The sequence below is a fragment of the Pagrus pagrus genome (assembly GCF_965226575.1).
Source record: "Pagrus pagrus genome assembly, chromosome: 7".
NCBI lineage: Eukaryota > Metazoa > Chordata > Actinopteri > Spariformes > Sparidae > Pagrus > Pagrus pagrus.
Window position 1 is genome coordinate 12,131,128 of NC_140191.1, and position 24,669 is coordinate 12,155,796.

Consider the following 24,669-nt stretch of genomic DNA (forward strand, 5'->3'; position numbering starts at 1 on the left):
TGAAGAAGAGATGAGTAAACCTCTGTTTATTAACTCCGCCAAGGAAGTTTTGTCTTCACCCGGGTCCATTTGTTTGTTGGTTTGTCAGCAAACTCAGCAGTATTACACAAAAACAACAAAAGAGATTTCCACGAAATGTAGATGGAGGTTTGGTCTCAGCCCAGAAAAGACCCTGTTAAAGTTTTGTGCTGATCCAAGAGGTTTTTTGACAATTTGATATGAATCCTATCTGGTGATCTTTAATTATGTTAAGCAGTTATGGGACAGTTTAATTTAGAAAGATATGGGGCTATCGAGTTTGATATCGGATAAGGCTTGACTGAATTGAAAGGGACTGTTGGGCAATAATTTACTCCTAAAAAGAGAGAGCCCCTCAATTAAAACATTCAACTTTAAGATGTCTACAAACTGAAACAATGAATTTGAACCTGGCTTCATCCAATGTTCAGATTAATTAATTAAAGTGTTTTACCTTATTTTATTTTTTTACCTTGTTTTACCTTAAAGTAAAAGGAGGAATATAAAGTATCTGTAACTGTGACAATCTGATTTGTAAGAAATTTCAGCGTTTTAAACTAACTGACTTCCCCTTGTGTGCTTCATAATCATATCGAGTATGTGTATGCGAAACAGAGCGAGCACTGCCTGGATGGCTCATTAACACTGAATCTGGAGAAAGTTGCTAGAGACTCCATTGTGTCACCGCGAGGCTAATGACAGAGAGCTTATTTAAAATTGACTGTGTTGGTATTAGAGCTAGGGATGGGTGGGGATGAGGGCCCCAATTTGGGAACGTTTGTCCAAGTCAATAATTACGAATGGCTGGCCTGGTTTTAAAGGATGAGTGCACCTAAAAATAAAAATTCAGTCATTATCTACTCACAACCACGCTGATGGAAAGTCAAGTGAAGTTTTGTATTCCATTAAACATTTCTTGAGCTTCACAGCAAAACAGTGTTGCAGTACGCTCCTAGACAGCTGAAGTAGATGGAGACATAAAAAACAACAGAGAAAAAAACATAAAATTGCTTCATACAGCTGGTCCAGTGTTTTCAACATTTAAAGAAAAAAGTCCCTATCTACTTCTGTTGTTTAGGAGCGTGTTGCAGCGCTGTCCACAAAACTTTGGGTGAACTTCTCCTTTAATGCTGGACTAGAGTCCATCCTATAATGTATGAGACAAAAGGCCCCTGCTCATCACAGAGGTCATACAGTGTCTCCATGTGCACAAATATTTAGCGTAACATTAGTTTTACAAATACAGCACGAGAGCTCAAGGTTGCTAATAGTTAAAATTCTACCTTAACGTTTTATCGTTGGCTAAATTTTACTTCATTTCATGCTTTCTGCTTCAACTGTCGCCCATCTGGAATTTTACCGATAAAGTCGTTTGGGGGGGACTTTAATTAGATACGAGTACAGCGCAGCTGATCGTTAGTATCAGTTAATCTTGATGCAGTAATTATCTCTCTTTGGTTCTTATAAAAGGAAGTCCCCTGACTAATTACAAGACAACTTTAACCATAAAGCACGAACATCTCCATGAGAATACACATACACTATAACTCTGAGTCTCTTTGGCAGTCAGACAGGATAAAAAAAGTGTAATTAGTTTGACAAAGCTCATCCAAACATATCCCAGCTGTCCATTTTGATCACAGATTTCCTCTAAAATTTTGTCAAATCGTTTTGAAGTTCCCACATCATTTAATCATGTGCATCTGAAATGAGTGGGAGTTGGCAGGGTGTCTTTGCTTAATCAAACAAGAAGTCATTAGAGGGTTCGTCATTAAAAGATAATTTCCTGATAACATATTTAATCATCTACATGCATTATCTATCACAGCGAATATATTAAAGATTTCTTTAAATATACTAGAAAAAATGTCACAGACACCTATGTGGTTTAGAGGATTATTTATTCTTTTATTGCAGAAAGCAGTCCAGTCATCAGTAGGCATACTAGGAATGAAATGAGGAATGCAGCAAATAGCCTTCACACACCTCAAGCCTTCACACTACACTCTCCAGACGCTGTCAGTTTTCATACTTCCAAAAAAAACTAAAACATAAATCCACATCAACACAACTAAAAGTCTGTTATGTGTCTAACAGCATGGTAGTGTTGTGTAACTGCTTTGAACTGTACCAGCGGTAGAAATGACTGCATGTGGCTGCAGTGTGATGCATTACACAGTAACACAGCACTCTGCTGTAGAGCTCCCTCAGTGAACACATGAATGAGGTCAGACTACAGCACGCAATAATACAGCACTCGGGATTGGAGCGGGGCCATCGCACATCACAGAGAAAGAGAGAGAGACCAGAAAGAGAGCAAATGTCAGTTATTCTACTTCAACAGAATATTTGATGAAAACATGGCGGTGACGACCACTAAGAATTGTCTGCAGCGGTGCCTTAACAGCTTTACAAGACCTGACCTTGAGATTGAGTGAACATCACAGGACAGATGGAGTGTGTAATGTTATTTATAATGATGGACAGATGGAAGCCGAGATGGCCAGTCTCTCTTTCTGTGTGGTTAAAGGAATAGTTCGACATTTGGCAAATACACTTCAGAGATCAGCGTACGGTAAATATGAAGCTACAGCCAGCAGGCTGCTTTCTGATAGCTTAGCTTAGCACAAAGACTGGAAACAGGAGAAGAGCTAACTTGGTTCTGTCCAACAGCATGAACCTTTAAAACTCACCAGTTACATGACAAAGTAAGAGATCTTTTAAACATAGGCTAACTGTTTCCTCCTTTATTTCCTACTCTTTATGCTAAGCTAGGCTACTCTCCAGCTTCATATTTAACAGACAGATAACACTGTGGCATCCGTCTTCTCATCACACCTTTTAGAAAGTAAGCAAATAATCGTACTGTACTTTCCAAAATGTTGAACCATTCCTGTAACAGATTTTTAAGCCGTCTCTGTTGGCTCAAACCTACTGATCTTTTCGCATATAAACTTGCTTAACTAGTGTAGACAAAATCCTGCACTAAATACTGTTGATCTCCGTCTGTATTGAGGGATCATTTTTGCAGTAGTTAAAACACTACAGGTTAAATTCCTGAAACAGCCTCGTCCAGCAATACAGGATTCAACTACCCTTCCCACCCCGTTTTATATTTAATTTCCTGCTGACTGTGTAGAATCACACCAAATAAAATATTACTCTCAGATACAGTATAACTCAAATCAAACCCCAGTTTAGATAAATTAACCTCCAACAGAGCTGCAATTCTGCTAAAAGCAAAACTGTGTGTGAAATACTGGTTTGATCCATTCTACTTTTATGGTCTAATATATCTTATATCCCATCCCGCACCCTTTAATCAAAGTTGTGAGAACTGATGGTCTATAAAGAAGATTTAGAGTCCTTTTCTTAAATCTTCAGCTGCTCTGAGAGCTAAAGGGCTGCTCCAGTGAATGACATCATATTGACAGTGCTTCTGATTGGTTTGTATCATTCTTTTCTGAACTTTGGCGTCACAGCTGTGAAGTCACTTATCAATAAAGAGATTGAGTACCAGTTGATTGATTATTCCAGGCTCAGGGAAGTTACTTTGTTCAACTACATGCAAAAAAAAAAAGAGGAAAGATTAAATCAAACCAAACCAAACCCATTCCTAGAAGCAACACTAAAGAACAAGCTTCATGGATGAACAAGCAGAGCAGAGGCACAGCATGGAGTACATGAATATGCTCTGTATATAATAGGGAGAAGGAAATGGGCTCAATGAATTAGAAGGGATCATGTCATGTCATGTCATGAGGAGTGGAGGAGCAAGAATAAACGAGAAGGAATGCAGATTAAGGAAAAAAGGGAATGAAAAGTGCACTGGGGTAATCAGGGCAAAGTCAGGGGAGAGGAACAACTCATGTCTTCCTGCTCGTCTTTCCCTCCGTTATCACTCGCACTCATTTTCCCGCAGGACATTGTACATGTTGACAGTAAAGCCAGATGGCTTATCGTCCTTCCGGCTTCGACGTCCAAAGCCTTCATCTTCATCATCTCCATCCTCGTCGTCGTCTGCGTCCCGGTCTCTCTCTTCCTCGGGCTCAGTGCTGGACTCCCCATCGTCGTCATCGTCTCTCTCTCCCGCTCCTTCCTCCTCTGTCGTCCTTCCTTGAAGAGCCATGATCTCCGGCAAGTCTGGGTGATTTTCCCAATGCTCTGTAGACCATAAATAATCCCAGCAATAAATTTATTCCACCCACCTGCCATTCTAACTTTTCAAATACACTTGAGCTGAAATGATGAGTCATGAAAGAGCCACTTCTACCTCTCAGGCAGCTGTAGCCAGGTGGTCTCAGGCAGAGGCACAATCTGCCATCAATTGCCAACCTCAGGAGACTGTTAGCTGCACGGTAAACATCGTTACGAGCTGCTTTTGCTGTCTTATAGCATCTCCTCTCTGCCCATGCTGAAGGAACATAAGGAGATGGAGAGAGGTGCAGCATTTCAACGACAACATAAACAAAAGAGAAATAAGACAGGTCTATTAAAATGAACAACTAATTGTTCATTGATTGATTAAAGTCAGCAGGTGTAGGGCAACCCTTCAACATTGTAAATAAATGAATACATCCTTTTGCTATGTTCAAGGGTTGTCCTACACCTGCTGCCCTGCTTACAATCAAACTCAACAGAACATACCTGCTGCTCCTTTGGATCGGTGCTCTAACTGCACTGCAGATGTTTTACTTTCTTGGTTATGTTAAGCATCACTGTAAGGGGAGTAGTGTGTGTGTGTGTGTGTGTGTGTGTGTGTGTGTGTGTGTGTGTGCGTGTGTTAGTAACTATCCATAATAACACTGAATGTTCTGGCTTTGACAAATTGACTGCAGCATCATTTCTGTGGTTAATTTCTCGAGTAGACCTCAGCTAACTAAGGTACTTCATAACCAGCCCCCATATTGATTTACGTTCTCAAATATTCATTACATTTAGCCATAATTAACATATATTAATTAGCCTTTATTTCAGCTATTACTCATATTGATTTACCATGATTAAGTTAAAAGCTAACGTTAACATTATCTTGGGCCCGGATGTTTAGACTGGATGCTTTCTGCTGAGATGCTGTAGCATTGACATTGTGCTATTCTGGTAGGCTAGTTTGATTGTACATCGACCCACTGTACTGCTCAGTTTTCATTTTGTTTCAGCTTGAAATAATCCCAAACTTTGGGCAATTTGTGTAGTTTTTTCTTCTCTCAGTATTTTCTCTCTCTTCTTCCATTTTACAATCTGCACCATTAAATAACATCTTCTTTATGTCATGCATCCACAGCCTTGCACACTGTCCCATAGTAATAATCATCTGTACAACAACGCTGTGTATATTCATAGGGCTAAACTATTTTTTAGTGGCCTATGGGCCATCCATTTTATCTATAAACACATAAATGCATGTTCTTCAATATAATGAACATGCTTTTTGTTTCTGAATACTGTAGATACAACAAATTAGCTGGTCAGCGTCACTGATAAACACCTCACATGAGAAATGTGGACTGAAGTCATTGTGACTTGGAGTCAAGTTGATACGAGTCACTGTTATGATGACTTGCAACTTGACTTGACAGAAAATTAATGACTTGAGACTCGACTTGGAAGTTAAAGACTGTCTGTCTGTGTTCACTTTATGTTTTTTTTGTTTGGCTGTCAGTGTTTCACTCTTTAAACGTGGCAGGGAGGGAATTATTTTTTTTGATTGAGAAGAAATTAGGCTCATGATCAGCTACTGAAGATAAGACTGCAGTATCTTGTGGGGTGTTGAAGTGACTTGACTTGGGATTTGCTTGAGACTTGGGCCAAATGCTTTGAGACATATGTGTTACTTACCCTCACACACATCCCAGGCAGTCCAGCTGAGCTCTTCAGATCCCTGGTTTCCTAGGTGTGGATCGTTGTCCTGCAAACTGGGATGTTTGAGCTTCAGCACAGAGAGGAAAGGCGTCCTTTCACACAGATAACCAACTGAGCTGTATGGCTCCTGCAGCTGAGACACGGGGTAGATGCCTGCCAGAATCTAGAGAAGATAAAACGAAGGCAAACATAAAAACAAGAGGAAGAAAAAGATCACTAAGACAAATCAGAGCAAACTCCAAAATCCTTTTTGCGAATGGCAAGATAGTATCAAAAACAGTTTGAAAAGTTGAGCAGCCACCACACAAAACAACCCTGGAATTCATCAAGAGCCTTTGAAGGATACCAAGAGGGAATGTATAAAATCAATAATCCATTTTCCCAGAGGTATGTGAGCATGTTTTCAACACAATTACGTTTCTATGGAGCCTAAATAGACAAGTAAACTCAAAGTCACATCTGCTCTGAAGTAAGCAAAAGTGAGCTTGTACCTGCAGCTGTTTGTCGACACGGGAAGGGAAAACCAGTCCGGGGCAGTCGCAGAGTTTCACTGTCTGGGTGAGGTAGTAGGTCTGGAAGTATTTGGTGTGACCTGGGGTCCGAGATACACTCACCACCTTCCTCCCCACCAGGCTGTTAATAACAGATGACTTGCCGACATTAGGAAAGCCTGGGGGAAGAAAGAGAGGTCAGTCTTTAATATCTACAAATGATGTTCCTAATTTAGTTTTATGATGCTAGCCTGAAATTGCTCAGTGGTGGTTCAGGTTTTTTTTTTTTTTTAAATCAATTTTGATGGTGACGCCTTGAAGACAGATATGATTTACTTCATATGGACACGTTTTTCATATCATATCAGATGAAATGACTGTGGATTATAAAAAGAAAAGAACATTTAACAGGTCCAGTAAAACGCATAGGAGGCCCTTGTTTTCTTTCCTAATCACATTAAAATGAAATAATATTGAGGTCCCAGATAAGCTTTGAATAATAAAAGGTGCTTATTGATGCAATTATCCTTATCAAGTCAAGTTAAAAAAAGACTCTAATCAGAAATCACAGTTGAGAAGTTACTTAGAAACCTCCTTCTCTTATTTCCAAGGTTTTATTTAGGAATCATTCCTCAGAAACTTCCACTCAATCTGGCAATATGATTCACTTCTCTTACCTATGCAGCCAATTGTGAGAACCCCATCTTTGTAGAGCTCCTGGGATGGGCTGCTCATCTCCATAGCGCTGTCACTTTGATGCTCAATCAGCACCGACTCGGCTCCATCATCTGGACGCTCGCCATCCAGTTGCTCAGCAACAGCATCTCTCTGAATCTTCTGCTCCCAGCTGGACAGGTCAACTTTGGAAATAAGAGGTACCACTTATAAGGATCAAAATCAATGTCCATCAAGTTCAGAGTGGACAAATGACTGACATGCCTGTGTTATCACAGCTTAATTATGCAAAGAAAATAGTCACAGACACCCACCTCTCCCTGCTGTGATCTCTTGGCAGGCCTTCAGGATATCGAGAGGACCTCCAGCGTGACTCCAGCCAGCCTTCTTCCTCATCCTCTTCTTCTGGAGCACTACAAACCAGCAGACAGACAGACAGGTAGTTATTCTCACTGCAACAAGAGCCAATCAGGTTATTCTGGTGATAATGCACACAAATAAATCGACTGAGTGGCAGGTTTATTTACATTTTATTTGTCCTCAGTCCTTTTCTTATCCTCCCAGTTTCCCGCCCTCTCCTTACTCTCCCTCTACTCACCTGTGCTGTAGGGCTGTCCAGGGTGAGAGGTGAAGCACACTATTTGCAGGTGCGGGAATTGGGAGGTCATGTAGTGTTTCCAGGCGATCACCAGTGGGGGAGGACACAGATCGGCTTTGTTCAACACCAGGACCACCTGCTTCTGGAGATCTCCTGTGATGTAGTGGTACAGGGCTGGAGAGAACTGCAGCACCTGGGTAGGATTACATGAGGATACCCTGGGTTAAAGTATTAATTATGGCCTATTCAACAAGTAAACCATGAGATCATGTCTTTATTAATAGGAACAAGATGACTTGTGCTAATACTGGAAACTCTAAATGGAGGGTAGGAATTCACTTCACATAAAGTATATCTGGCTCGTTAGAAGTTTGACTAAGTATGTCAGGAGCTGATGTCTTATAATTAGAACCAAAAAAAACTGGGTTTAACTTTAACTTGGAATCAGATGACACTAGCAAATCTTGAGCACAGCAAAACGTTAAATGAAGCCACTTCCTGAGTTTATCAACAACACCACAACAGTTTTATAAGATTAAATAAGAAACTAATGAGGGAAAACCAATGTTCAATATTAAATACTGTAGGTCACACTGCTGCTTTGAGGGTCAAATTTATCCATATACAATATATGACCATTTTATTTGTTGTTAAAAAATGGCCAGATTTCCCTTTAATTACATTTTAAAAGGACAGAAACCGTAAAAATTAAAAGTAGGGGTTCAAAGTGGTATAATCAGGTGGAATACATTTCTCCAAACATCTATTTTCTTTTTTTCCAAATCTACTTTCCTAATCTTGCATCTTGTCAATGTTATCATTATTTTGTTTTATTATAATATATAGTTTTATCTATACATGATCCATCTCTTGTAATCTAGACAACCATTTTAATTGACCAAATTGCCAAACAAAAACATGATAAACTTGAAAATGTCTAAAGTAAACAAAGTAAACAGACAATAATGAACACCATGTCAGCCATTCAGATGGATGTTGACTGTGTCTCCATCTTGTGGCCGGATCCATCCTGTAGGCTTTTGCTTACAAGGTCACCTACCGGGTGCCTGATGTCCACGATGAGCAGGATGACATCTGACATCTCCAGCACTCGCCATAGCTGCCTCCATGTCTAAAGTGAAGATTAAAGGAGAGAGACGTAGGTGGGGTTTAATATTGTAAATTGTAAAATGATTTCTGTTCTTATTCAGCATAACAATTTACTGGGAAACAAGGGTAAAAGATTAATTTTTTTTAACTACTTTAAGCTAATATCTATAATTCTGTTTTATATCATGCCCCAGTTTAATAGACTGTATGAATGTGAGGTTTAATTTAAAGATATATATGTAAACACGGTGTTTTCCCATGTTTCTTCTGTGTTGCTCTGCTGACGTCTTTGATAAACCAAATAAACCCGACAGCGACATCTCAATGCCAGTCGGACTAAACGCCGAACTCAAGCTGCTATTTTCTTTAGTCTGCGGCCCAACAGGTAAAGGTGGGTCTCCACCCTAACATGAGTGACAGTAAAGCATCAGACGTGCATTGTAGATGAATGAGATGTATACATATTGAAATGATCATGAAAAAATAAAATTAATTTGTATGTAAGCTACGCGACATAGGGGTTTTCTCGCTGAATGTTATCGTAAACAAGCTTTGTGATTAGTTCTCTATTATAAAAATAATATTGAGTCTAAATCACAAAATAACCTGTTCAAACAGCACCTTATTCATATATGTTTTATTTTTCCATCACATTTATCCTCAGCTCCACTTAAAAAGCCATCATCTCTAGATTACTGAGAGTCACTTATCACACCACCAGCTGCTCAATGCCTGCTTCTGCTGTAATGTTCCTCCTGAGCTCAGCCCACGCTTTGAAATTAAATGATCTGCAGGGTTTTTTGATTTTGAAAAATAGCGTTAGCATTTTCACTGCCAGAGCAAAAGAGAACAATATCACTGCATGCAAGATACAGTGGTACTACAGTGGAAAATACCAGACAATAGACAGGTGTGACAAAAAATCCCTGCAAATCCCTGCATGAGTCAACTTTACCACAATTAAATATTCAGTTCATGATACATTATGGCAACTCATTAATAAGCAGGATTACTTCATCTGCTGTCAAAGGGTTCGACTGAATTCATTAAAACTATTTATGACTACTTCTCCTTTTTGCGCAGAAAATGTTCAGGCAGCTCGAGCTTTTAAGACTCGGTTCTCTTGACACAATGGCTACATGCTAAACTGGCTGTTCTCAACGGAAGAAAACAAATAAAATTGAGGAGAGAGAGGATCAAAAGCAAATGTGTGCACCAGAGAAGGTAAAAAAATTGAGCAATCCTGGTTCACCAGGAAATTGGTGAAGTCTGACCTGTATTTCTTTACCTGCTGGGCGACTTATAACAAAGAATGGATTGAATTTTGATTCAGGGCAACGACAAACAAGAATAGGTTATATGAACGCGGGCATTAAATATACAGTAGCGACTACAATGTTTATGGCAATGTGCAAAATTCCAGCAATGTCCACCAATGATCATGGTAGGTTTGTCTGAGTTAGTTTAGGTTGCTAAGAAAAGGTTGAAACAAAAAATTTGGTTACATTATTCACAAAGGCAGTGTTATACCCCACATGTGGTGCCAAATTGTTCGATTATCAAAACAAAATGAACTATAAAATAAATTAAAGAAAACAAGTTTTGGCTCCAGCAAGGGCAACTTCATTGTTGAAAAGCCATTAACTGTATCGATTACCTCTAGATTGTGCTCAAAGTGGCTGAGAGACCCAGGGGGGTTTCTGGAGTGCAGGTCATCCAGGTAATCTCTGTACGACTTCTCCTCTTTCCTCAACAGATTCTCTCGTGTCATCTCATAATTCCAGGACGGCCGTCGTGGGAAACCAAGACCTGGCAGTGAATAATCAAGTTTAAGCGTGTCAAGCAGTGTGACCCACTCCATTAACCTACTCTGCTCATCTGTTTGCCTTATTTTGAGACATGTCATGTGGAAAGCATTAAAAAGCCAGACCTTTCTCTGTGGGGTAGATGTCATTGATGTTGATCTCAAGTTCTTTGTCCGAGACGTGCTGCAGGACCTTCTCCCTGGCCAGCTTCTTCCTCTTTTCCACCTCTTCTTTACTCTCTTTCTCAAAGTGCAGTCGGAACCTGGACATGTTGAGTTAGCCAACTGTTACAAGCTCACAAGGGGTTCATTGTCAAGAGCAAGATCCACCTGTATGTCTAACTGTTTGAATTCTGGTTGACAAAAAATATGAGGACTTCTCGATATCATTGCAGAATTCTTTTATTACAAAATAATTTATCACTTAAATGGGTTTAAATTGCATTATTACATATTAGGAATTCATAAGAACATCAGACTATGGAATCTGGATCGGTACGTGGATCTGTGACCTCAGACCGATATCCGATAGGTGAATTAGGTTAATATTGGCTCCAAATGCCGATACTTGATCAAACCGCTCCAACTCTAGTTCTGACATATTGCTCCAATTATTTATCATAGAGTAGACACTGTTTTTCTAATTCAAACATTCTGCTGCTGCTCCAGGCATTACATTTTATGTATCCCTGAATATCAAATAACAGACGCTCTGTGTACTGTGTATCTATCTCAGCAGAATATATCTTTCAAATTGCCATTCTTTTAATGAAAGTGAGTATGAGTAATAATACTGACAACTCACCTGTTGGGGTCATATCTACCTTCTCTGTTGAAGGGCTGCTGATTTATTCTCCTAACATCAGTGGTCTCACTGTCTGACGTGTCCGACTGTCGCTCTCCTCCTCGCTCCACACTGGCATTACGGCTGCTCGGCCCAGAACCTGTGTCACCTGGAGGTCAGGGGCAATCGTCAGGGATTAATTACAGTCAAAAACAGGCATGGATTATGCACTAATCAGCTTTCTTGAATCCAATACCAAGATCTACTTATTTTCACTCATCTTGGCTGTTACAGATCTCGATATGCTTCTAATCAGCTGCCCTCTCTCATGTCCCAATCCAGGAGGCTTCAAATTACTTCTTGATGACAAATCTACATTCACCCTGCAATGGCCTCTTCCGCTGATGAAGTTATTAACAGATGAATGGCCCTGACCCTATGAAAATTCATTTCCTTTCAAGTTATGTCACAGTTGTACTCAGAAAGACCCAACTGCTACAGAAGTTGTTAAGTCCTAAAGGGGATGGATTCAATTAAGTTGCAATTAAACAACTTTAACAGTTGTTTAGGGTCTAAAATGATGTCTGGTGGCTGTGTCCTGTGCTCAATCTTGAGTGGTATTACGTTATACATAAAGCTCATGGAAATCTTAGAGTCAACATGTCATCACTATTAAATGCTGTTTTGAAATTGATCTGCAGGTGGCTGTTCGCTACCCCACGGTCTGAGCTAATTTGGCACTCTTTATTTCATTATCAAGAGCTAAAAATCAAACATGTATGCGATTTTCACGCTTTTGTAACAAATGCGCAAGCCTGTGCTGTTGTTTTATTTACACTCGTCAAGTTCACAGGCAAGTTATATCACTATATTGTCATTACAGCTAGCTTACAGACAACATGGAGGTTATTTAACAGGCTGCCTACACGAGTGGTACTTAAAATCTGACTTAAACCAACACAGCACAGACACCGACACAACTGTTCGTGCTCCACACGTATAATTAGCTGTGGAGCACGACCCGTTAGCTAACTGCTAACGCTAGCATGGTTAACGCTAACGGCCAATGTAGTTACCTCTCTTCCTCTCCCGTTTGACTTGTAGCTGTTTCTTCTTCTGTTTGTTGCTAAATGGCTTTTTCCGGGGCATACTTAAAAATAAGCTGTTTAATATATATAGCTATGTACTGTGTATTGCTACCTACAGCTTTTCTAATTGACGTTATTTACATGGGTGAAGTTTCTCGACTCCTACACTTTTCAGTGACGCCATATCCACTGCAGACTGCAGAGAATGGCGGACGAGACCACATTTAAGTGTTTTCAAAATCACACGAGGTGAGATCATTTTGGCTTACGGTAATTTTGATCTTATTTAGAGGTATTTGAATTCGAGTACACGGCCTTATTCCAAGTATCATTATTTACGTAGACCTCAGGATTGTTGGCTAAACTGACAGTAAGCCCCCCTTCTCCGTAATGGTACAGTCCACTTTTGTAAACACCTCGCAAATTTGCACATTCCAGCAGAGCAGACGAGATGAAACAATGAATGTACCTGGATGTGCAGTTGCATGATTGTCATGTAATTAAGACACAAGCAGCTTTGTGTTTGCTTATCTGTTTTTCAGGTGTTATATATCTGTCTGCTTACAGCTGGAAAAATAATAGGTGTTTACATGTAATGTATACAGAGCTTAAGCAGTGTATCAATCAATTAGACCTACTCAGTTCACAGATAATTGATCAACAGTCATTTTGATAATTGGTCCATTGTTAAAGCAATGTTTCTGAGCCAAAAATATCATATCAAATATTTGTGAGTTTTCAAATGTGAATAATTGATATTGAATAGACTGGATTTGGGTGTTGGACTGCCATCTAAAATGTTATCCTTAGCTGTGGGAAGACTTTTACAAGCATTTTCGCATTTTTTTTCCACATTTTATGCACAAATGATTGTCCATCAATCAAGAACATAATCAGCAGATTACAATCTTTTAGTAACACTGAATGAAAGTCTTCTCATGAAGCCACTGTGACACATAAGAAACATTCAATTTGGTATTATTAAGACTGAAACTGAAAAAAGCCAATGACAAATATTTCAGATGGTTTATTGTATTATAAACTGAAAATAAAAACACAAATTTCAGATGTGCCAGTATGTCCATAAAGAAGTCTTATAAACATTGTCATCATGGAAGTACAATAGCATGAACACATTTGGATAACATTACTTTTAGGACATAGACACAAAGCAGTACAATAGGATTACATGAAATGTGAACTGGCTCGTCACTTCCCTGAAGGTAGTGAAGGCCTGCGAATAGGTCTCGGTTATATGGATTACCACATCCTTTAAACACACAATCATACTTTATAAACTTGTAGTATATATATCTATATATATACTTGATTGTTTTTTTTTTTCATTCCTGAAAAGGAAATAACCGCTATGTCCCCTTTAAAGTTAAAAAGACTTAATTGTGGGTGTGTATTTTACAACATAGTAGAGGTATTAACACTGATGTCTCTGTACGAAAGTATAAAAATTTACCTTCACAGTCAACTGCCAATTTTATTAACATAGAGGCCATAAATTGCCGTGGCCAAAGCTGTATTTGTAGGGAAGAGCAGGAGGTGATGCAACAAGAATAAAGAGAAGCACTGTCTCTTTGACTGTCTTCCCTTTATAAAACCATCACTGTGATGGACTTAAAGATATTTTATTGCAGCCTTTACATGCACTCTCTACTCAGACAAGACAGCTCAGCAAAAGAAAAAAAACCTAATCAAACAAGGCAGAAAGAAAAAACTGATAAACTGATAAAAATAAAATCAAAATTATAGCATTCAGTATACTGCGTCACCATGTTGTTTGTCCCGTCTGTCTCAAACCATCATCCAGGCACAGTCATTTGTGTGTTCCAAAGTTCTTGTATTATCTTAGTATTGCTTATATCCTTCGACTTTCCATCCTCGAATTAATTTTAACTTCCCCAAGCCCCTTTTCATCCCCCCTAAGAGTTGAGGTGCTCCACTTGAATAGTGGATGCTGACACAGTGAGACAGAGGTCCTTGTTGGAAGTAAGGTCCGCTACAGTGACTGGTTTGTACTGGATGTCACTTGCAGACACCGTCTTGTACTGATGCATGTCAAATGGACAGGAAATGGCTTCTGTCTGGGGGTAGCCGCTCTGGCTCTGCCCTTGCTGCCCTCCGCCTGCTCCTCCGCTCCCAGCTCGACTCGATCCTCCAGCTGCGCTCTCTGCCTGGCCCTGGTTTTGGTTCTGGTTCTGTTGTGCCGACTGTGCTGCCGTTGCAGTCAACTGGTCTGGACTGTGTTTCTCCATGTGTTTCACCAGATACGTCTCCTGAGATGAAGGGAGGATAGGTAGAGGGGAAACAGTGGACACATGACTACACGGTACAAGGTAGTTGCCAGTTGTCTGATGCCAATGAGGCGATTCATAGTATTTCATGTAGTAATGTTCTTCAGAAATGGACATTTGTCTTACTGAGGTATAAGTGCGGTTGCAGAGACCACACGAGTAGATCCTCGCATGTTTGACCGTGTGTGTAGACATGTGAACTTCCAGGCTCGCTGCATCTATGTATCCTTTATTACAGTTGGTGCACTTGTAGGGTTTGTCCTTGTTGTGCTGACGCCGATGGGACTGAGAAAGAATGGTTATTGGACAAAAGTAGTTTTACAGTACAGCGGATATTAGAACCAACACATTACATAAATTTACTGTATCAGACGAAAACTACATCCTTTCACACCTGTAAATTTGAGAGTTGTGTGAACGACTTCTCACATCCTGGATGGGCACACTTGTATGGTCGATCCCCGGTGTGAATCCTGAATAAAAAGCACTTTAATGTACATAAATGGACTCCTATTATGTTCATGGTGATCTAACCTGACCCCAGAGAGACACTGAGGCAGATGAGAAACCCAAGACCAGTGACTCACTTACCTGTTGTGCTGCTGAAGGTGACTGAGCTGTCTGAAGCACTTTTGGCAGTAGGAGCAGGAGTAGGGTTTCACTCCGGTGTGGATGCGGATATGTTGGGCCAGGTAGCTAGAATTGGCAAATGACTTGGTACAGTGGGGACACTTGTGGGGCTTTGACTCTGTATGGTTTCTGATGAGGGCAGACAGCAGGGTGAAAGAGAAAGAAACAGGATTGTAAAGGTGGACTGAGACAAAAGAAAGATGATACGGTACATGACACATTCAAAGTAATTGCCTCAGTTTATCAAAACCTGTCAGGAAGTTCATTAAAGACAAAAAATTGGCATTGTTTTACACTTATGCTGCAAGGAAAGCGCTGTCAGTTTTATGTCCTTTAAATTTGATAATTTAGATTTCTTTAAATTTCATCTTTTGATACAGTGTCAAACAATCACAGAATAACAAAGCAAAGGAGGATTATTTTGACTCTGTCCTTTTTATGCATATCCTTCTGCCCTAGATGATTGGAATGTGAAAATAGAAAAAGAAAATATAACGTATTAATTGCAAATTTTAAAAAAGGTGCAACATGTAAGAGATGGCCACCTTGAATTCATACTCCCAACAAACAGGGGCAGCATATCAGCAGAGTGACTGCTAACTTTATTCTTTTTATACATAAATGACTGTAGCGAATGTTAGCTTTTGGGGACCGTGGCTAGCTGGTTAGCACGCTAACTTCAGTAAATATCTCTATAACACAGAACATTAACGGCTTTGACATAGCGTCAAAACGGTGGTTTCTTGACCTTCTGTCGATAATTTTGTTTAATTTTTAATGTTTTATACTCATTTTCTTACATATTGCACCTTTAAGTTTTAAAAATGCATCCGTTTGGACTAACATGCCTCCAGAAATGAGTGTAAATCGATCAATTTGATGACAGCGACAAAGAAGAGCAACAGGATGATTGTAAAATGATTTCAGAGAGCAAGAAAGCAGAGCATGGCAGCAAAGGATTTCCATTGCCGTTCAATGGAGAAGGTAAGAAAAGGTATTGAAGTATACCAAACAATCACACAATGGGTTAATGGGGAAGCACAAAGGAAATATGTCTTTCATTAAACCTTCATTTCAAGTTGTATTTCTACATGTGTATGTGTTTTTCTATTGAAGAAGCACTGGCAGAAGAAATGACAGAACACACAGACAAAAGGAGTGTGTAAAGCAGGAAAATGTGATGAAAATGCAATGCAGATAGTACAGAGAGAAGCAAGTATTGTGTGCACAAATGAAAAAAAGAAAAGAAAAGGTCAAATATTCTCATCAATTAATATAACACAGCTCCATGCATTTCAAATGGCCATTCTGATTAATGTATAAATTATGGAAAATCTTTTTATGGACAGAGCCCAACTTTAAAAGGTGTAATTTGAATTTTGATTTTTTTGAAAAGGTCACTCCTGGATGGATCTGGTAGCATGCGAGCCAACATCTACACGGCAGTGAAATATGCATCTGCACACCTCTCCAATTTCTTCCCCAGGAGGAAGGTGAAGACAGGAGTCTGGGCTTCTAAAAAGCTCTTGGCAGGACAAGTTAACAGGACAGGGGAATATGGTATGGGATTGGTTACGGGGAAAAGGGGGGTGGGGGTCTGCAGTACCGTGTGTGCTGCTGTAAATGACTGAGCTGCCTGAAAGATTTCTGGCAGTAGGAGCAGGTGTAAGGCTTGGCCCCACTGTGGATGCGGATGTGCTGGGCCAGGTAGCTGGAGTTGGCGAATGACTTGGCGCAGTGAGGACACTTGTGAGGTTTGGCCTCTGTGTGCGACTTGGAGTGGATCTGCATGTCAGACTTACTGAGGAAGGTCGCCGCACACATCCGGCACCTACAGGCGGAGAGACACAGAAATGGGAGGGCGGGATGGAAGAACAAGAAGGAAGAAGAAGGACACATATACAGAAAAAGAGACACAAGAGAAGATGATGGAAAGGAAAGAAAAAAAAGGAGATGATGGTTGTTGGAAGTAGACAGGGGAACCACAAAAAGAAAGAAAGATATGATAGAAAATGAAACTTACAATAAAAAGGAAAATAAATGATATCAGATAAAACAATGAAGACAGGGGATGGGGGGGGGGTTAAATTAAAATGTACAAGAAAAGTAAACAGGGAAAGATGTCAAGGCAGAAATCAGTAAAAACGGACAGGGAAAGGTACGTAGATACAATAAAAAGAGAAAGAGCAGGAGTGCTTGAGAGTTCACAACTCAAAGAGCATGCTATATAAAGACAAAGAGGACGGTAGAGGCCAGGTAGCATTTCATTTCCAGTGTGTGCAGAGGCAGAGAGGGCGACTATGAAGCACTGATGTATTTGTATCTCAAATACATTAAAAGAAAGAATCAACTGCCACTAAAACACAGGCAAGTTCTGCCGGGACATGCAGTGAAGTGTGTTTACAGGAGGTGTCTGTGTGTGTCAAATGCTTATATCCAACAGCGTGTAGTTCATCTACAAAAGCTTAACATCTCTATGCTGATTTCAACAGGACACAGAGGAACAAGTGCGATTGCATTCCACAGCTAGAGCGAGGAGAAATGGGGATGCACAGCAGGTGTTACTTTGACACCGTACCTGTATGTTTTAGTGCTATCTTTAGGCGCATGGTCTTCGTCTTCATTTGACAGCTCATACGGGTCTCCAGGGTGATGCTGCAAAGTTGCCACCTGTCAAAAATAATACTCAAAGTTATCTGATGATTTTTTTTTTTTATCATGTCTTATTTTTCTTTTTATTCTGTATTTTCTTACCTGGCCACTGGCCAGATGAGCCAGTATTAGCGTTTCATTTCCTGATGGACCGATCCTGGCCACCGTTGTCTTCTTCTTTCTGCCTCGTTTTGAGGGCGCTGGCATCACGACCACGTGCGACGCCGCATCCCCTTCTTTTTTGTCTACAACAGGATCAACGGCAGCAGGGTGAGAGGAGCGAATACTCATGAACCGAGCAGTAGATTTTAGAAAGAGGGTTTGCAAGCTCTGTGGTACAGCTGTTTACGTTTCTAATGATCCTTCCTGTTTTTTAACTGCCCTCTACACATTGATCTGTAGGTATGCTGACATCAAAGTCTAAATCTAAGCAGGCTGCAGGAGGTCTCAAGTTTTTTATTGTCATTATTATTCTTTTTCAGGTGTAATTGGATTTAATTTACTGAAATTGGTTCACTTAAAAAAGGCATAGAAGCATTAGTTAATGGCTCAGACTGGATAAGCATTAAATCATTAGCTGCTCATTTTCAGGTTTAGTTGCTGTGTAACTGCAGAGACCAGTGATCTGTGAGAGCAGTGCTCAGTTGGGTTAATAACTCACAGATATCATTAACTGAACAAAATCTAATCTTATTTTCTCTCTCAAAGCCCAGGGCATAGTAAAAAGGACACCCACCAGGTCTGATCATGTTCCAAATCACTAAAACGATAGTATATTACGCAGAATTAACATTTTTCTTGGTCTCTTGAGTTTTGATTTAAAATACAATTTGTGGTTCAGCTGATTCTTGTAAAAGCAAATTTACTGTATGTGCGGCCACAGACATCAGAAGGCATTGACATTATACTCAATAATACAGTAGTTGTGGCTACTGCGGCTACATTTCAGAACCATATATGAAACGTATATTCACGTGGTATGTGTCATTATGCTTGTTTTACCTGGAGGATGGAGTGCTGAAACAATCATGGTCGTTGCTGGGTGACCCGAGACAAACGATTGAGACGAGGTGGGAGAGACGAGTGTTCCCTGAGGAGTTGTGATGACCAGACCCGCTTCACCGAAGGTGACGGACAGAAACAAAGAAATTATCACACATGACAAAGGCGACTACAGGCAGTATTACATTAAAAGACTGTAACTGTGGAAACTGTTCAGTCTAAAAGTGTATTACCAACACAATTGTGTATGTTAAACACAACATGTTGTGTGTGTTAAGATAGTGCTACAAGGTGCTGCTCCTCCATTATTTGATGAAGACCTGAGGTTGTAGCATAAATTGAGGTGTTTACTTTACTTACGTTTGTTTTACAAACAAAGTGTGCTCTTAGCCTATAGTGCTATGAGCACACTTTGTTCTCATCACCTAAATGTTTTAATCCACTGCTGCAAATGTATGTTCAAAACTAAACATGTAGGACCTAGATCAGCCTTTGGTGTTCTCCTGGTTTTAAATTGATCATCATGGAATAAACTAAAACAGCCTCAAACTAATAAAGACCCAGACTCACCTGCTGTCATGATGCCCGTGGAGGGGACAGACAGCATGTTCTGGTTGCTGTGAGGAGGGTGGAGTTGTGCCACACCACCAACATGCCCTCCTCCATCTGTCTTTGTCCCAGGAGTGGGAATGGTGAGAAGGGCTGTTTGATAGTGGGATGCAGAGGAAGCAGAGAAGGTAGCGTTCTTTTCCTGCTGCTCCTTCATCTTGTTCAGGAACATGGCATTCTCAATCTGTCAGGAGGGATGAGATTTTAATTTGATTTAAGGGATTGTTCTCCTCTCAGTGTCTTTTTGTAGTCGCAGAACACTCCTCAAATGAGTTTGTTTTTCAAATCAGGTCTGAAGGAAATATATATTCTTGATTTAATTGTCCGGACTTACCTGTCCTGGTACTGTGGGGATGGGAGACCAGAAATACGATGAATTAAAATGAGAATCTTCCATCATTTCTGTAATGACATTTTCAATTATGATTAGTAGACACACACAGAGGTTATTTCTTTGGTCAAGTGGAACTCTTCAAGTATATTCAAATATGTAGCTGTCATTTCATAGGTGAAATTAGAGCTTGGCTCTTGATCTTTAATAGACTACCTCCTGATATTGTGACACAAGATGAAACAATTGAAAATGTAAGTTAGAGTCTACTGCAATAAGTCCATGTAAGTTAATTAAACAGAGACCCACATTTCTCCCAGATGATTTAAAAATAGTTATAAAGAATATATCAACTAAGTTGGATGCCACTGAAAGCTGAGAGATGATTGGCCATGATGTGATTATCCTAGTTGGAGGGCCGAGCAAAAGTGAGCTGCTGAGCCCCATTAAACCCCAGGTTTACAGTGCGGTTATGTCATTAAGCACAATTAATGTTTCACTTTAATAACATAATCAGACTCACAATTAGGTTCAGATTAGAAGTGGGAATCACAGAATTTCTCATGAGACAATTCGGTTCACGATGCGGATTCTGTGATAATTTATACACTGCAAGACAACCATCTAACGATACATCATGATGTCTGTGCAACTGAAGAATACAAAATGAATCCCATATAAAGGCGAAGTGCAGGAATTACACTACTACTACTACTATTAGTTAGCGATATTGGGATATGTAAAGTGCGTAGATATGCAATAAAAGTCAAATGAAATGTGTGGCATTATTTTTGGGGACCATAAATATTGACAAAACACAAATATTCAGATGTGTCACAGAATAAACAATCAAGTGAAACACTTAAACATCCCAACATCCCAAACTAATTTTGACAAGTGTATGTATTTATTCACTGCATTGTGGCGTTTGTTGCGCAGAATTTGACAACTGAAATGAAACAATGTGCAAGAAGAGCATAAAAGCTTAGTAACACACACACGCACACTGACTGCGACTTGTCTATGTGCGCCAAAAGGCCAAACTAGCAAAAAGCAGAACAATCATGTAGATAAAAATGTTTAACGGATGGATACTAAGTTTACACCTCGAGGAGTTATGAGGAAGTGCCAGCATGTATTAATAAAAATATTGACATTCAGTGCAGCCGGTGAATCGTATTGTAAGAGGAAGCGATGCATTTGGCTGCTGGTATCGTGCATGCTGGTTCACCTGAGCCATCTTTCATCTTACTAGTCGCACATGTTTTTTTCTACTGTGATAAGTCAACATTATCTGCTTTTAAAAAGGTCGTATTAATCAAGTAACCACATAGAGGAGTGTGGGGGCCCCTGGAGGTGTGGGGCTCTTGGGGCTGCTGTAAATAGTACAGCATTGGGCCCAGCAGTCAAGATCATACTGGTTATAAAGAGATGCAAAGACTGACTGATAAGAGGAATTATAAAGGTTTAATAACTAACTGATTATAAGAGGTATGATGGGAAAACACCATAAATATGGCTTGAGACTGTCTCTTGTAAAAGTGTACACTAAAGATTATACTCCTCCATTATGTAATTTAATGTTCCACTTTCTTATCTGGACCACAGCTGTAAGGTGAAGGATTTGATGATCTGTCGTGCCAACACACAGTGACGGACACAAACTAAATTTGGGGGTTATTCACAGCAGATTTCAACTTCCCAGCTTTAAGTTGGCTCCCGCGTAATGATCAACAAAACACCACGTAATACTAACTTTTATGAAACGCCACAAATGAGACGCGGGCCTTGATAATGTTTATAACAAGCCGTGGCTCAAGAGAAGGACTCCATTTCGGCTCCTTGCATCTTGTAGTTAATCGGGCCCGACGTGCTGATTAACATACAGTTAGCTAGCAGACAGCGGTGTCTGTAGTGCCCTCCTGCTCGGGGAAAAAAAATAACAAGCAAAGCGAAAAAAAAAAAAAAACCAAAGGATGAAAAAACTGAAGCGAAGAGAAAAAAACCAATAGACCATCCTCACAGACTTCCGGCTGTGGAGACGGGTGGAGAGGCGGCAGCGGAGTCATGCAAATCTACTCAAAATTACTACCGACTGCATGGAGAGTGGTGGCGTTTACCGGTACCGACGACTCCGTCTCCCTCCCCGGAACTGTCGTGGGTCGGGACGAGTTGGACACAGTTTCCAAATCGGTCGAAATTCCTGCAAACCAGTGAAGTTTTCCCCCCTCTTTTTTTTTTTTTTTTTTTTTTTTTTTTTTTAGTTTTTTTTTTTTCCCTCCGGTGAAGCAGCTGCCTCGTCTGAGCTTCACTTCCTCCGGATAAGGTCGTCAGACAAAAGAAGTGTGTGTAGTGACGTCACTTCCTGTAATTTGGGGGACGGTTAATTTAAAAAAAAAAAGAAAGAAAAATTGTAAAATATCAACGTCTTCTCTGTTAGCTGGTGTGTGTCATCACAACAGTTAAAAAAGTGAAGATACACGGATTTTTTTTTATCACATCCGGACTCGATTGTTTGGGTTTACTTTGTTCCGTTCGAGCTTCAAGTTGAGGCAGGGCAGCCGGTGTGATGCATTCACGTGCTGTCGGAAGTAACAGAGTCCAATACAATTTGTTCCCTCAAATCACAGCTAAACTTTCCCCTTAGTTCAGTCATTTATACCCTCAAGTTACTTAATGAATTCCTTGCGTTTAATAAAATTGATTGATTGAAATGTTTATTTTGAGTTGTAAAACAAATCATATTTACAGACAATGATAGAATAAAGAAATATATATTGTCAAGCACACAATGACTTTGTTTATATATATTCGAAAACACTGTGAGAAGAAGTATATAAGTACGTATTTAATCCCGTCCCTTTCCCATAAGTCATTTAATGGTAATTTATCTTTTTCCTTAACGGTCTAACTTATACTCTAATTTTCCTAAACTTGTCTAAATATTATATTGATTGCCTTTTATCTTTGTCATACAAAAATATAAAATAATTACTGTTATACTATCCTTATCAAAATATAAATTCATTATTTACATATTTCTATCAGTCATATTTATCTCAATCGTATTGACCTTTTATCTTTTTGTATATGAAATTGATTTGTGCCTTAAAGGATAAGTTCCCCCAAAAATGTTAATATAGGGTGTGTTCTGAATCACATACTTTTTCTTTTTTACTTTTAGTACATACTGCAGCTGCCCTTACAAAGTATATACTGTTGCATGCTGTATGCATACAATTGGGACTTCTAGGTGATGTATCGTAGGCAACACAATGAACTCAGTACAATGCTGTACTGGGTTCTCTCCCGCAGACAGCTTAACAACCATTCACACCTGGGCTCACCTAGCCTTAGCAACCCACATGAAGGCCGGTTTGACCAATGACCCACAAGTGGCCCTAACGATTTGAAACTCAGAGCTCACACGTGTCCTTAATGAGTCTGTAAGAACACACCCACACAGAGTTTAAAAGCCAGCCTACTCCTCTCCAGTTAGTTAGAACTGAAGAAGCCTCTTGGATGAGAAGTGAAACGTCTTCCAGAAACTGAAACAAGTCCAGTTGCCTACGATACAGCACCTAGACTTCATCAACATACAATTGGGACATACTAATTTGTCATGACAGTGCCCCCTGAACTTTGACCCTCTTGCTCCTATGTCTTTTCGCAGCCCTAGTACTTACACTTAAAGGTGCTTTCATCTCTAATTGCAGTGTCTGCCATTCTGTAAAATGGGCAGTCTCAGCTTTATTTATATTTGTGTGACACACCGTGACATATGACACATATCTTCCACTGCACAGATGATTGTGGGTCAGAATAGCCAGAAAAGCACACTGGCTTTCATACAGCAGAATGTGACGCATGCTGCATGTCATACTAAATTTCATTTTTCTTACTAAAATATGGCAGTATGGGTATTGGAACGCAGGGATAGTCTACTCATCTCTTTACTGATGGAAAGTTGGGTAAAGTTTCATAGTCCACAAAAAGATTTCTGGAGCTTCATAGTAACAGTGTTGCAGCGTTCTCCTTAACAGCTGAAGTAGATGGAGGCTTCAACAACCAAAAAATAACCATGAAATGGCTCCATGCAGCTCATCTGGTGTATTCCAAGTCTCCAGAAGCCCTGAGATCCAAATTGATTTTAAAATACATTATTTACACCCTTTTATAAGTCAAAATCTTTGCTTGAGCTGCTAAGCTAAAAAAAAAATGTGTTGCACTCAACAGCTCAACCTGAGTGAGAAAATAACATCTTTTCAAATCAATTCTGGATCTCGGGACTTCCAGAGACTACTTTAATTGTTTAAGAGAACGCTACAATGTTGTTTTGCTGTGAAGCTCCAGAAATGTTTTGAGGACTACAAAACTTCACCTGACTGATAATCAGCACAGGGATGAATACACAATGACTGAATTTTCATTTTTTGGTGAAGTTATCCTTTAAAATTGGCTAATTCATTCACTCAAATGAACAATTATCAACATTATTTCTATAAATACATGTCACTCCATGGGTGGATTACCTAAAGACCCAGGGCCCAAGGGTCCAAGTAGAGTTGAATTTACCCACCAGGGTAGTGAATTATTTGAATTAACAGAAAACTAATTGAGTATTTTAATAATCAGTTCATGCCTTTAGCCATTTTCAAGCAAAAATGGCTAAAAATGAACGACTCTAGCTTCCCAAATGTGACAGTTTG

General features: G+C 39.8%; 2 protein-coding genes across 6 annotated transcripts; both read right to left on the reverse strand.

The window, feature by feature from the left end:
- Nucleotides 1-1,902: 1,902 nt before the first annotated feature.
- gnl1 (guanine nucleotide binding protein-like 1) lies at nt 1,903-12,615 on the reverse strand. Its single transcript, XM_084357076.1, has 12 exons — nt 12,419-12,615; nt 11,364-11,511; nt 10,685-10,821; nt 10,412-10,563; nt 8,705-8,776; nt 7,645-7,837; nt 7,361-7,459; nt 7,049-7,231; nt 6,372-6,550; nt 5,857-6,043; nt 4,292-4,432; nt 1,903-4,182 (listed from the first exon to the last, which is right to left on the reverse strand). Exons 1-12 carry the CDS (start codon nt 12,489-12,491, stop codon nt 3,917-3,919), a joined length of 1,830 nt encoding a protein of 609 aa, XP_084213202.1. The 5' UTR covers nt 12,492-12,615; the 3' UTR covers nt 1,903-3,916.
- An 827-nt stretch (nt 12,616-13,442) lies between these two features.
- On the reverse strand, nt 13,443-22,201 carry znf384b (zinc finger protein 384 b). Of its 5 annotated transcripts, XM_084357443.1 has the most exons (11): nt 22,081-22,201; nt 19,964-20,031; nt 19,591-19,813; nt 19,021-19,134; nt 18,121-18,263; nt 17,945-18,036; nt 16,973-17,197; nt 15,328-15,495; nt 15,131-15,209; nt 14,863-15,021; nt 13,443-14,718 (listed from the first exon to the last, which is right to left on the reverse strand). In XM_084357443.1, the coding sequence occupies exons 2-11, from the start codon at nt 20,027-20,029 to the stop codon at nt 14,365-14,367; spliced, it is 1,623 nt and encodes a 540-aa protein (XP_084213569.1). In that variant the 5' UTR covers nt 20,030-20,031; nt 22,081-22,201; the 3' UTR covers nt 13,443-14,364. The 5 variants fall into 5 exon arrangements, with proteins under 5 accessions (XP_084213569.1, XP_084213570.1, XP_084213566.1 ...); XM_084357444.1 differs by lacking the exon at nt 16,973-17,197; XM_084357440.1 differs by having other exon boundaries at nt 13,443-15,021.
- Nucleotides 22,202-24,669: the final 2,468 nt, after the last annotated feature.

What these genes read in the sequence shown, in the direction of transcription:
- znf384b (XM_084357440.1), bottom strand. Translation starts at nt 20,029, where the DNA reads ATGATGGAAGATTCTCATTTTAATTCATCGTATTTCTGGTCTCCCATC. An exon ending in CACGGGCATCATGACAGCAG is followed by an intron (nt 19,135 to 19,590) that starts GTGAGTCTGGGT and finishes CCTTCGGTGAAG; the next exon opens with CGGGTCTGGTCATCACAACT. An exon ending in CACAACTCTCAAATTTACAG is followed by an intron (nt 15,022 to 15,130) that starts GTGTGAAAGGAT and finishes ATTCTTTCTCAG; the next exon opens with TCCCATCGGCGTCAGCACAA.
- gnl1 (XM_084357076.1), bottom strand. Translation starts at nt 12,491, where the DNA reads ATGCCCCGGAAAAAGCCATTTAGCAACAAACAGAAGAAGAAACAGCTA. An exon ending in TGGACAGCCCTACAGCACAG is followed by an intron (nt 7,460 to 7,644) that starts GTGAGTAGAGGG and finishes GCTGGTTTGTAG; the next exon opens with TGCTCCAGAAGAAGAGGATG. An exon ending in TCTCACAATTGGCTGCATAG is followed by an intron (nt 6,551 to 7,048) that starts GTAAGAGAAGTG and finishes TTCTTCCCCCAG; the next exon opens with GCTTTCCTAATGTCGGCAAG.